Source organism: Pan troglodytes, chromosome 13 (genome assembly GCF_028858775.2).
Source record: "Pan troglodytes isolate AG18354 chromosome 13, NHGRI_mPanTro3-v2.0_pri, whole genome shotgun sequence".
Classification (NCBI taxonomy): domain Eukaryota; kingdom Metazoa; phylum Chordata; class Mammalia; order Primates; family Hominidae; genus Pan; species Pan troglodytes.
This window is the reverse complement of record NC_072411.2, coordinates 79,539,163-79,553,107: the sequence shown is the minus strand read 5'-3', so window position 1 is coordinate 79,553,107 and position 13,945 is coordinate 79,539,163. Positions and strand designations below refer to the sequence as shown.

At 33.2% G+C, this 13,945-nt stretch overlaps 1 protein-coding gene across 3 annotated transcripts in view; it reads right to left on the bottom strand.

The window, feature by feature from the left end:
• Positions 1-13,945, bottom strand: part of AGPS (alkylglycerone phosphate synthase) — a 146,887-nt gene that overhangs the window by 27,303 nt on the left and 105,639 nt on the right. For all 3 annotated transcript variants that reach the window (XM_001154263.8, XM_016950090.4, XM_001154159.7), the window contains 3 exons: positions 12,436-12,548; positions 6,565-6,634; positions 4,115-4,176 (listed from right to left, as the gene is read on the bottom strand). In XM_001154263.8, the coding sequence (XP_001154263.6) occupies positions 4,115-4,176; positions 6,565-6,634; positions 12,436-12,548 (245 nt within the window). The remainder of the gene's footprint in view (positions 1-4,114; positions 4,177-6,564; positions 6,635-12,435; positions 12,549-13,945) is intronic.

Below are 13,945 nucleotides of genomic sequence, written 5' to 3'. Positions count from 1 at the left end.
GTATATTACAAATTTATAAAAGTAGTAAGTTCTTTTCTTTGGAACAAGTTCTTTATGTTGGCTCTAGAAAATGAAATTTAAGTGCTACAGCTAAGTAGTCTAAAAAAAATCTAAGAATACAATCATCTGCTGTTACAGTCCTTTGCAAGTTATGGCACTGGGTGAACTGCATTTCAGTTTAAATGCACTTAAATGTATCCAATCATCTTAAATGCAATAGTAAACAGGAAAATATTAAGAGCTCCTTATATCTAAACCCTCACTGATAGTTGAATAATGAAAAGGAGATGGAGAAAGGACCAGACTGAACAGTTATAACCCACAATGGGACACTTTCAGTAAACGATTTTTAGGGAAAGGTTTCTGAAAGTATTCTCTCACAGAACTTGATAAGAGGCTAACACAGTCCACTTGGATCAATCCTTTTATAGGACAGAAACATAACTGCATATTTTCAAATTCTTACTTATTAGCAAATTTAACACTTGACCATTTCCTCCCTGAAAAAAATTTCCCTGGGCTTTTTTTACATCATTGGATTACCTCTACATCCTCTAGATATTATTATTCAATACACTTTGCCACCTTTTGTTTTGTTTGTAACCTTAAATGTTGAGGTTCCCTGGACCTCTTTCTTAGGCCTTCTTTTTTTTCCTTCACTCCATACTATCTATAAGTGTTTGTATCCACTTTCTTGGTTTTAATCAGAAGACTTGCTGGTGTCTCCAAAATCTGTAACATCGGCTAGGCACAGTGGCTCATGCCTGTAATCTCAGCACTTTGGAAGGCCAATGCAGGAGGATCGCTTGAGCCCAGGGGTTCAAGACCAGCCTGGGCAACATAATGAGACCTCATCTCTACAAACAAAAAAAATTAGCCAAGCATGGTGACGTGCACCTGGGATCCTAGCTAGCTAGGAGGCCAAGATGGGAGAATCATTTGAGCCCAGGCAGTCAAGGCTGCAGTGAGCCGTGATAAGCGTCACTGCACTCTGGCCTGGGTGACAGAGCGAGATCCCATCTCAACAACAACAACAACAAAAAATGTATATCTCCAACCCTTAAAATATCTATTTTTATAGACTGTACTCTCAAATTATTCCCAAGCTCATTCATAAGAATCTATGAAGAATATTCATTGAGAACCTAACAGGTGCAGCCATTGTGGTAGGGATGGGATGGAACACAATAGGATGGGACACTTAGGAATACACAAAAACTAGTAATGACCGGTAATCCCTTAAGTGGCTTATATAAGAAAAAGCCAATAATCTAATAATGTGTGAAAGTTAAAGACCGTGATCCCATGGGCTACTGCAAACATGTCCTCTAGCTAGTTAAAGGTTTGAAAGAAAAAGAAAATTGCTAAATGGTTGTCAACAAGTAAATTTTACATAAAAATGTAGTTGCCTTCCATTAATATTATTTATTAAAACTTCGGCTGAAGAAATTGTTTTAAAGGAAAACAAATGTGTAACTGCATAAAACAGAAATTATCAGTGTGTCAATTAAATAAATATGTAAGTATATATAAAGAATAGATGAAAAGAAACAAAAAAAAAATTGCACATTATTAGCTTCCACAGTTGGAAGAATAAAAAAACAAGATGTCAGTCATCAGTACTAACTGATGACAAGGAAATTCATTAACTCTTAAGAGGTAGCATTGCACTAATCCACTGTCCCGGTGATTTGGACTGAATGTTTGCATCCCTCTCAAAATTCATATATTGAAATCCTAAGCCCCAGTTAGATGGTATTAGAAGGTGGGTCATTAGGTCATGTGGGTGGAGCTGCATTAGTGGGATTAGTGCTTTATAAAAAGATATGCGAGGGCTTGCTTTCTCTCTCTCTCTGCTTTCCTCCAGGTGAAGGTATTACTAAGAAGATGGCCATCTATAAAACCAGGAAGAAGGCCTTCACCAACCCCAACCATGTTAACATCCTGATCTCAGACTCCAAGCCTCCAGAGCTGTAAGAAATAATTGTTTCTTGTCTAAGAACATTTAAGCTACCCAGTCTAAGGTGCTCTGTATAGCAGGCCAAACTGGCTAAGATACCCAAGGAGAGGAATTAAACACTAAAATGGTCTTAGACGCGTTAAAAGGTTTTCCCCAACTTTTCAAGTCCCTTGTCTTGGGTTGTATTTGTGGGGAGGGGTTGTTTCGGGGTTTCTTTTGGTTTTTCCTGCCAGGTAGACAGAACTGACATAGAAAAAGGGCTGGAGAGAGATTCTGTTTGCGTAGACTAGTCCTGTGGAAAAAAACAAGCTCCATTAAAATGTCTGCCTTACTGGTTTCTGCAGGGAAGGAAAAATATGTTTCCACCTTTTTTTCTAAGTATTCGTCCTTAGTTTTGATTTTGGAAAGATGTTAAGCATTTATTTTTAGTTAAAAATAAAAACTAATTTCATACTAAAAAAAAGATCTTTGAGACCACTATGAATAGCTGCCAAACTGCTTCTTTTTTTTTTTTTTTTTTGAGATGGAGTCTCGCTGTGTCGCCCAGGCTGGAGTGCAGTGGCATGATCTCGGCTCACTGCAAGCCCCGCCTCCCGGGTTCACACCATTCTCCTGCCTCAGCATCCCGAGTAGCTGGGACTACAGACGCCCGCCACCAGGCCCAGCTAATTTTTTGTATTTTCAGTAGAGAGGAGGTCTCACCGTGTTAGCCAGGATGGTCTCGATCTCCTGACCTCGTGATCTGCCCGTCTCGGCCTCCCAAAGTCCTGGGATTATAGGCGTGAGCCACCGCGCCCAGCCGCTGCCAAACTATTTCTACTACTCAAAGGCTGATGACTTGATAATTTTTTTATTGAAAGGATTTATTCCCCTTGTTAAAATTTAGCATCAAAATTTGTGAATAACATTTCAACTTGAGAAATCTGACTTAAAAAATAAAAAAAATTGTGAATGACTGAGTGATAGTATAACATAAACTGGGTTACTAGCTAACAATGCATGGAATATGAACACCAGCGTACTAACTCAGTAGATGATGACTGCATGTAGAAAAGTAAAAAGTTTTCTGGGGGAAAAAAGAGAGATTGGAAGAAACCAAAATATTAAGATATGCAATCTAAGAAGTAGATTCACAGGGAATTGTTCCGTCCTACACACTTCATTGTAGATTTAAAGTACTTTATAAATTTTATAAAGAAAAGTAAAATATCAGTATACTAGAAACAAATAAAAATATACAGGTTGAATATCCTGCAAAAATCCAAAATGTGAAATGCCCCCAAATCTGAGAGTTTTTGAGTACCAACATGATGATCAAAAGAAATGCTCCAGTGATTTCCAGTGAAATTTCCAGATTTGGGATGCTCAACTGGTAAATATATAATACAAATATTCTAAAATCTCAAACACTTCTGGTCCTGAGCATTTTGAATAAGGGATTGTATAGACAATCTCTTTGAGAATTTTTTTTATTACTAGATGAGTTATAATACAACTCACAGGTCTATTAATAAACCATTTCACATTTCCTAATCAGTTTTTATTAAGTCACTAACCAATACTGTATGTATGTATTTCCAGTAAAGAAACCCTTCTAAAATCTATTTCCATCTATCTTATTTGGGCCATTTCCTAAAATATGCTCCAGTATCAACATTTTGCTTAAATTTAAAAACAGAAATTGTACATAATTTCCTAAACTAAATTTCCTTTATAAATCACCTAAATTCCCATTTTTACACATACAAATATCAAAAACTAAATAATATTATAAAGGACAGTTAACTGGTTTTATACTTTGGGAGGACTTTTTAGAGAACATTTAAGCAATATTAATCACTTAAGAATTTAAGTCAAAGCGAAGTATAACCACATAGTAACACAGAGCATTCAATAACATTCTTCAAAATGTAAACTTCAACAATACCTTCGTTCTTTGGATCACAGACAAATTTTCTTCAACTCCCTCCACCCAATAAAACACTTGAAAATACGGCATTCTGATGAATATATTAATTTAAATAAAGTAGCTGCCTTGTCTCAATGTTTCTTCATAAAATGTTTTAAACTTACATATTCACACAAAAAGAAACATTACTTCAAGCAATTCATATCGCATATTTGAATAATATCAGGCACTTTAGTATATTTTACCTGTCCCAAGGAGCAGAAGTCTCAAAAGATTCTCCTAATACATAGTATTCCAAAGCCAAGTCCTATTAAGACACAAACAGAAAAATCAAGAAACTACAACAGATGCAGAAGAATCAATAACACTGTTAGTCTTTCATATTCATTGTTAGTATCACATGTTTCTCATTTAACTTCATCCACTCTTTACTATCCACCTCATAAGAGCACTGAAAAGTTGTCCCTGGAGTGAGATGCAGCCTCCGTAACTAAAGGAACCTTGTCTGTCTTATTCTCTGTATCCTTGGCACCAGGCAGAGTGCCTGACTCAGGGCAAGAACTCAAATTTATTTCTTTAGTGAATGGAGTTTCTATCCAGGAACAGTCTGTGTACATGTAGAGAATACTGACAGAACAGAATTTTAGTGGCATAAATAGTAAATTAACCAATATCGAAAATAAGTCAAGATCAAAGGAGTAGGAAGATCAAGAAGTGAGGGGCGGGGGGAAGGTGTTTAGAATGAGGAGATTTTTTTCTTAAAATCAACTTTTCTTTAAAAACAAATTTAGAAAACATAGTAATATAGTGCATCTATCTGAAGTGACAGAATAGATCAAACATCTGGAGGCACTTCTACTACGAAAATATTTTACAGTATAGAGGATATAATACTCATATTACAAGTAACTTATAATACTTAATTTCTTTACCCAGAGCAAAATTTTTTTGTTATCAAAATTGGAAAGAAAGCTTCACAGAAGTCCAGAAATTTTAAAGAAAATTTTATAAGGCAGAAAACTCAACATATGTTAAGTTTTCTCTTCAAGTAAAATGAGTCATTTCGACCCACCTGTGTTTGGGAAAAAAAACAAAAAAATCCCCAAATTACTGATCTGATCTAAAGCATGTGTTTTTCTCTAATGCACTCATTTATTCAGTAAAAATATATTTAGAGACAATGGTATTAACCATTGTAAAACTTATAAAAACAGAAAACATGTAATCCCGGGGTAGGGGGGGCGGAATCCCTAACTTGCTTTTGACTCAGTTTTAACATTAACTAGAACCTTAAAAATTAAGATAGATACTCCAAATTGTGTCTATGCTGTACTTGTTACAGTTATATTTCATTTTCTAGAATTCTGAATTCAGTATTATGGGGAAAAGGCCAATATCCTCAGAGAAAATGCCTAACAAACAACATTTTATGTATATTCAAAATGCTTACTATGGGAAGAAACTATGATATTGACAATTGATAATTGTAGATATTATTTACAAGATCTACAATCATCTATTACCTTTCATGATCAGTACATCTCTTAATCAAAATTTCTAAAATGCTGAACAGGCAATAAATATACTTTTACTTATCATCATCACTGTGGGGGCAGGGGACAAAAGAGGAGGACTATATGCTTCAAATTCACTGCAATTTAACATTTAGATTTTAGCTGGGATTAAATTTTTGCTAAAATGAGAACATATTAATTCAGCCTTTTTTAGAGAAAAACATGTTGTACATAAGCTTACAATTGTTGTGTATAAGGTTCAAAATTTCCAAGAGAAAAATTAGTAAATTTAGTATTTGGAGGTGAGGGATATCCCAATCCTGATTTGATCTTTACATATTATATGAAGCTATCAAAATATACGTACCCTGTAAATATGTATATTTATTATGTATAAATTTCCAAAAATTTTTATAATTAAAACAAGAAAGCTGAGTATTTGTGGAAGCCAAATTCTCAATAGGATATCTGAAAAAATGACCTTTTAGAGTAAGATCATTCAAATTATGTAAACAGGAAAAATAAAAAATAAAAAAAGTAACCCCAGCAACAGCAGAAAGCAATTAAGAAATCTGAATTTGTTACAAAGTAGAAAAACAAAACTAAATTGAAAAAATAAAATTTCAAAAGAACAATTTCATATCAGTAAATACAACAGACTTGAGATAATAAGACTATTTCAGTATATCGTAAGTAGAAAATCTAGAATTAGAAACATTTGAGTGTTCAAGTACACATAATTATTTCTTTAATTCTATAATCATCATCAGTGAACAAATAACTACTTCAAGTTAAATATCAAAATTTTACAACACAGTTAAAGATTTACACATCATTAAAACAGATTATTAAGTGAAGAATGTTGCTAAGTAAAACAGCTTGATTTTAACCAAGTAATGTTATGAATGGTATGCTCAACTTTTAAAAAGAGAAAGGCTCCATTCTTTTAAAGAGCAGAAAGACATATTAAATCATCTTTAACTTCTTCAAGAGCATATGGAGAAGGTTTAAATGGGCTTCTGAAGATTTGTAGCTAAAACAAGGTTCATGTAAAATGATATGCTAAATTACAGTAGCTTAAAATTTTAAAAAATAGGGAAGACAACTGCATTCACTTAAAGTAAGAAAAAGTATTGTTTGCAACATAAATTAAGTGGCAAGGGAAATATGATATAACTTACTCGAATGTATGCAATGACATAGGTCAGCAAATAACCTCTCTGTCCATTATCTTCTCCAGCTGCCAACCCACTGTAATTAAAGAACAAACTGTTAATAAATTTTTTATCTTAATCTCATTTATCATAAATGTATCAAAAAGCTGTCAAGAGAATAAGTTTGAATATCAAAAATCTGAAAACACTTTTAATATTTCTGTTTCATCTTAATTTCAAACTTTTATCCACCAAATAAAATTGACTCATAAACTCAACTACTTCTACCTGTATTCTCAAAAAAGCACAGTAAGAATTAACTATGAGAAACAAATAAGCTGAAATAATCTTCACACAAGTATTCTTATTTTACTCATCATATTCTTACTCATATATTCATATGTTATTATTGTCTCACTCATATTTGAAGAAATGTGACAACTGACTAGGAACTTCCCAATACTGAGAAGCTTCCAGAATACAAGATGAGTACATAGTATTTGGAATGTTAGATGTGGTGTTTATTTTATGAAATTTATGATTTAAATGAGAGACAAAACATACTTACATAGAAATATTTTATAAAGCAATGTATAAACAAACACAAGACCAACACAGGTAAGGTCTTACTACTATGAACATATAAACTATCTCTTTCAATTGGAAAATTTCATCTATAGAAATTGTATTTGATGATCTAGTTAGAATTAATCCCATATAAATATATAATTCAGTCCAAGTACTCTTGTTTGTAAAAGTTATTCTTATTTTAAAAGACAATGAATGAATACTGTTTTTCCACTACCTTTAGTAAATAGTTTTTAATTATGCTTTTTCCATTATCATACAGAAATTAAAATTTTAACTTTAGTCAACTAAAGGAAATATTGTTTATCTTATTGCCTCAATTAACACCTTATAATTAAATATTTTCTTCTTCTGAAGTTGTGTTGAATTTGGTAGTAAGTAAACACTACAATGTAGATGTACTCTTGTTCTGTACAAATACTGTAAGATAATTTCAAGCTAAATGGGCTAAATCAAAATTTCCTGACTTGCCACTATAGGTAGATGGTGTTATCCAAAAGAAGTGGCAAAGATTTGATATAAGCAGCTCTAGTCTAGAACTACTTGAGAATGGGGTATAATAAAAAAAATGAAGGGGACTGTTTGTATTAGAATGTTAATGAGCAAAGAAGATAAAACTTTGGTCAAGCAGCTGAAAGTGAGAAGAAGAGATAAAACACAATTCTGAATTGGATGTGAGGTTGGAGGTAGAAAGACAAATAAAGTTTCAAAACAAAAGGAAAACAAGTCAGAAAACTGCTGTGGCAAGTGCTTAAAGGAAAACAGCTTAGCCCATAGCTCAAGTAGATATAAAATAGAGTCAGACTCTGAGTCCAAGAGAGAAAAAGCACCACAGTTCTAGGAAACAGAAACAGTTCATCCATCCTGAACCTAGTGGTGGAAGGAAAGGAAAAGAGAGTGAGGAGTAGGAAAAGGTGCAAGACACCTGTGTTGGGAATATTTGAGAAAAGAGAATGCCAAGTATGTATCTGATGAGAAGTAACAGGTATAAACATTTAATAGGCTTGCCTCTGTTATGTCGAGATGAGACAAAAAGTCCTACTTTTCAGTCCTAAGTCATCTTTCTTTAGACCCTCTTCTAATATTTCTAATATCTGGCAGTAGGGAGGAAACAGATCTGTTCACATTAGGATCCAGGGAGACAAACCACAGAGAAACATGCATTTTCTAATTCAAAGCAGGAAGAAATTGGATGTCCTTTCTAAATTCATAAGCCCAAAGAAGTAGAGTCAGTCTGGGCTTTACAAGGAAATCATAGACTTATGACTGAACTTTTTGAAACTTTTCTCTTTTTAGCTTTCAGAACTGTCAATATTCTAGCCAGAATTACCTTAAAATACAATATATTAAAGAATAGTAGGGCTTAAAAATCAAATGCTTCTAAATTGTGACTTTCGCAATCACTCCAAAATGACTGCATGTAGATTCAAACTGCTTTCTGTTAAAGTAGCAACATCGATCCCCTACTTCCTGCTGTCCCCACAAATTTCAAACATCAATTCAAGGTTTTTAAACAAATTTAAAGCTGTCTCACGAGGAAGGACTGGAAAGACTAATGAAAGAGGAATGAGAGACAATCTTTTTATATAAAAGGGCCATCTGGTGAACCTAATCACTCTCATGTTGAATTATATTAAACAACTTAAGCATGCTTTAAAAATAATGATAACATATTACCTTAAGTTCTATGGTAAATGTCAAAACACCTGTCATGAGTGCTGACAGGTAATGTTTATTCTGCTCTGCTCTTGGAGAAGTTAAAATACATTACTAGCAAACATGGATAAACAATCAAAGTATGATTATTCATTATGTGGCTACTATGTTCTGTTGGGTCATATGTGTTCAAAGGTATTGAACTATGTTGGGGTGTGAGTGAAGGGCAAGCAAAGAGAAAAAATGGCTAAGACAACACATAAAAATGCTCTAAATTGTTGGGAGTACTTCATAAAAATCAATGTAAAGCTAATAAGGCAGTAGAGAGTTTCATAAACAAATAAAAAAAAAGGGATAGATGAATAATGTCCCAATTCCAAATAAAATACATGAGCTAAACTAGCACATGAAAACTGTAGCAGAAAGAAACTTGGTGGTGCTCTCCTTTGTCTTGTTACGCAGGAGAGATGATTGAGGATTGAGGGTGGGAAGAGTGGCATTTTACCTAAGTAAAATATCCTTGAATCTTCAGTGATTAGAACAAAAAATTAGTGCCTACAGAAAACTGGTGGGATACTAGAACTTCTGGTAGAAAACCAAAAGAAGATATTTCCAAGTATTAAAAACTTAAAATAGGCCAGGCGCAGTGGCTCATGCCTGTAATCCCAGCACTTTGGGAGGCCAAGGTGGGAGTACTGCTTGAGACCAGGAGTCTGAGACCAGCCTGGGCAACATGGCAAAACCCCATCTCTACAAAACACACACACACATACACACAAAAATTAGCCAGGCATGGTGACGTGCACCTGTAGTCCCAGCTACTCAGGCAGCTGAGGAGGAAGGATCCTTTGAGCCCAGGGAGGCTGAGGCTACAGTGAGCCATGATCATCAGGTCACTGCACTCCAGCCTGAGTGACAGAGCAAGACATTGTCTCAAAAAAAAAAAAAAAAAAAAAAAAAAAAAAAAAAAAAAAAAATTCGAAATGGCTCTAAGTAATCTAAGTAATCTGCCAAATAACAATCTGGGTTGTTTAAAATAGAAGATGTCCACATCTAATAAAAGGGAGCCAGAATGAAAGCACATTAAGAAATTAATTATAACTAAGAAGGAACAAATAACAGCAAAAAAAAAAAAAAAAAAAAAAGAGACCTCAAACGGAGCCAATCTTTAACTCTTTACCCTTGCTTTAAATTGAATCTCATTTACTATAACCTATTTTTAATGGACAAATTTGATACAAGTTTTGTTTGAGTAAGCAAAACTGCTAGAAGTACAGCAATAGTGCTTGGGCCTAAGTGTCAGTAACTGAAGGCAGCTGGATGCCATATTTTAAAGAAGATTCACTTATAGTTTTAATTGGTAAATGGATAGTGACATATAAGAAAACAAAACTGGCATTACTGACATTCATGTCAGTTGGTGGCTCAAATTAAAACTGACAAAATAATGCCTGTAATCCCAGCAGTTTGGGAGGCCGAGGCAGGTGGACCACGAGGTCAGGAGTTCAAGAACAGCCTGACAAACATGGTGAAACCCCATCTCTACTAAAAATACAAAAGTTAGCCAGGCGTGGTGGCATGAGCCTGTAATCCCAGCTACTCAGGAGGCTGAGGCAGGACAATCACTTGAACCTGGGCGGGAGAGGTTGCAGTGAGCTGAGATCACACCACTGCACTCCAGCCTGGGTGACAGAGCAAGACTCCGTCTCAAAACAAAAACAAAAACAAACAAAAAAATCCTGACAAAATGTATTGACAAATACCTAAAGATGAAAATACACTGTTTTACAGGTGGCACAGTAATTAGGCATAAACAAAGTAGAATAAAAGATATCAGGAAAATATAGTATTCACTTTCATTCATTCATTCAACAATTATTAAATCAAGTATCTAGAATGAACTAGACATCAACAGTGATGCACAAGAAAAAGATAGGTCATGCCCTATAAAAATTATGAGGCACAACAAACAAGCATTATGTCATCATCCTACCCCATTCTAACAGGAAATGTGACACATTACTAACTAGTAATGAGTTACTAGCCATACTTAATTGAAATTATAAAGATAGATCCTAAAAACTGAAATTCCTCCGTGTGTGGGTGTGTGTACAGATGTGGAGGTGTGTGTGAGCAGAGAGACGACTGAGGTGAAACTAAGCAAATTTAACTCTATATACAGTTATTTAAATGATAAAGCAAAATGCACCCTTCCGTTTCCCTACAAGCCCTTCTTAGAAATTATGAAATCCAAGTAAATATTTAAATACACAATGAACAATTTTTTAAAGCTTCAGTCTCTAATATTTAAGGCTAGAGTAGGTTTTAAATGTCCTTGTGTCTTACTAACATCATATGTTTTAAGAAAACAGTCCTTTAATCAAATTACATACGTACTCCCTATAACTTAGAAACTAAAAAACGGGTACATACATAGGGCTAAATTCCTTCTGGGAAGGAAAACGTGTACATTTCAAAAATTCAAACAAAATGAGATGACCTGAAATTCAAGCCATCTGGTCATTACATGGATTTTATAGCACAATTATTTTTAAGTGATTTAGTTAAAATATCAGCAATTCCCAAAACAGCTATCGAGAAAAGATGAAAGATGAATAAACTTTCTCTTTTACTGAAAAAATTAAAATTCCATTTGCCAATTTCAGAATAGGGTAAAAGTGAGACATTTTCAATACTTAAAAATAGTGCAAAAGAAAACTAAAATTTAAGTCTAAGATTAGACTCGTTTCCCCTTTAAGAATACTGCACGTTAACACTAAATTCAGACAACCTAGAAATAAAGGGCTAATATTAGATATGAAAAAAAATACATAAAAGTGGGGCATTCTAAAACACATGGGTCCAAATTAAGTGTTCATTTGTTTTCTTAAAAAACAACGAAAAAGAAATGAAAATAAATATTTACAAAGAACTCATATTAAGCATAATGTATATGATATATTTTAATCCCTGAAATCAAAAAAGAAAAGATTAGTGTCTAGAAACTGTTAGTTTATGTACTTTAAAAGGAAATGAAAAAACACAGTCCTGATAAATGGCATTTTCACTATAGTTCTCATCAATCAGTCTTATAATCCATCAAGAAGACAGAGAGAAACCACCCTACCATTATTCAGTTGGTTATAGATGTGAAATGTTTTCTGTTTCTTTATACCAGCACAAAACAGTAAGTGACAGGGGGTGGAGTATAGATAATTTATCAAATACCTTCGATTAAACACAATTTCCTTTTAAAAACACACTAGTAGCATGCTTTATACATACACTATTATCACCACAGAATAAGAGGACAATGAATTTTCTATTTTACTCTAGTAGAACAAATATCATGAAATTGACATTAATGTAAAAATCTAGGAAAAATACAATGTTTAATAATAATATATATATGATTAGACAAGAGCAACATATCAATCTAACTTCCTAAAAATTCTGGATGTAAACCAAAACAATATTTTAAATTTACTATCATAAATTACCACAAATTTAACACTAAACTGAAATTAATAACTACTTTGAGACATGCAGTCTGTTTGGAGACATTAATGCCTAGTACTTTAATAATTGCTTGGTGATATTAGAATCTTAGCTTTTAACTTTCTTTCTCTTGGCATTATGAACTTGAAGCCATACCCAAATTTTGCAGCAATATCATACACTTGTTTTTCATGTTGAAGAACCTTCTCACGATCCCCCTCAAACAGCAATGTGGCTACACTTAGCTGATTTGGGTCAAATCCTTTAAACTACAAAAAAAAAAAAAAAAAAATTTATTATTACAGATAAGTCTTATCCTACAAAACAATAAATCAAAATACATTTTGCTCTTTTCCTTCTGATCTGGGCTCAAATACACTGATTTCTTAAAAATTGAGCTTTGGAACTTTACATGTCAATCACTAAGAATGTTTAATAAACCTATTTAGGATTACAACGTAGCAAAGCTATTCAGCATAGAAAAAACACTTTATTTCAAAGTATGCCACAGTGTTAATCATAATAACATATTGCTTATGTAAATACAACAAATAACTTGTTGAAATAATAACTATGATAAAGAATCAAATAAAAAACTGCAGAATGATAGAATAAAGTAGCTGGATATATTGGGCGGGAAGCAAAAATCAACAACATCCCTACATACTAACAATAACTTCTTATTAAATAAAGTTTTCAAAGGCGATCTTATGCATAAAACAAAAACAGTATCTAACAATCTTAAAAAGAAATATATTAGGAAACATATCTAAAACACATCCAAAAAAAGATGAGTAAGACGTATGCTCCCAAATGCATAAACTAAATATTATAAACCAGTCAATATTTCTCCAAATTAATGTACTAGTTTATTCCAATTCTAATTAAAAAACACAATGAACTTCCTAAAATGATGAAAAGTTTCTAAAATTTTTCTAGAATAATAGGTGATGGTGATAACAAGGAAAATTCTGAATAGCAAGAGGGAAAAATAGACCTACAACAATGAAATCTATTTAATTTTTCAAGAACAAAAAGCTCATTAAAAAAGACTGAGATGCACTAAAATGGAATCTATTTCTTAGATAAGTGTATAAGATATGAGGCATAGCAAATCAATGTATGAGAAGCACAGATTAATTAATGGTGCTGCCACAACTGGTTAACAATTGGAGGAGCAGGAGGTGAAGATTAATTTAGATCTTTTTCACATAATAAAATTGAAATAAATACAAATAGTAATAAAGACTTTTTTTTTTTAATTCTCATTTAGTATAAGAGAGAGAGAGTGAAGAAAATGGCCCTGATCATATTTCTGGAGGAAGGAAGGCTTTTCTAAGCTTAGACTATATTAAATAATCACAGGAAAAGATGTAAAAATTTGAAACTTTTACACCAAAAAAGAAAAATCCCTATTAAAAAAGGAGATGCCTGACTGGGAAAAAAAAATTACTTACAACATTTATGACAAAGGACATCTAATAATTCCAATCTCAAAAAAAGATACCTCAAAGTACCAAGAAAAAAACATGAAGCTGCACACCCCCCACCACCAACTGGCAAAAATAACCATATCCAACGAATTCACACAAAAATTAGATCTAGAAAATAAAAGAAAGTGTTAACGTTCAGTCTCATTGGAGCTTCAAAAAACATGAACTAGAAG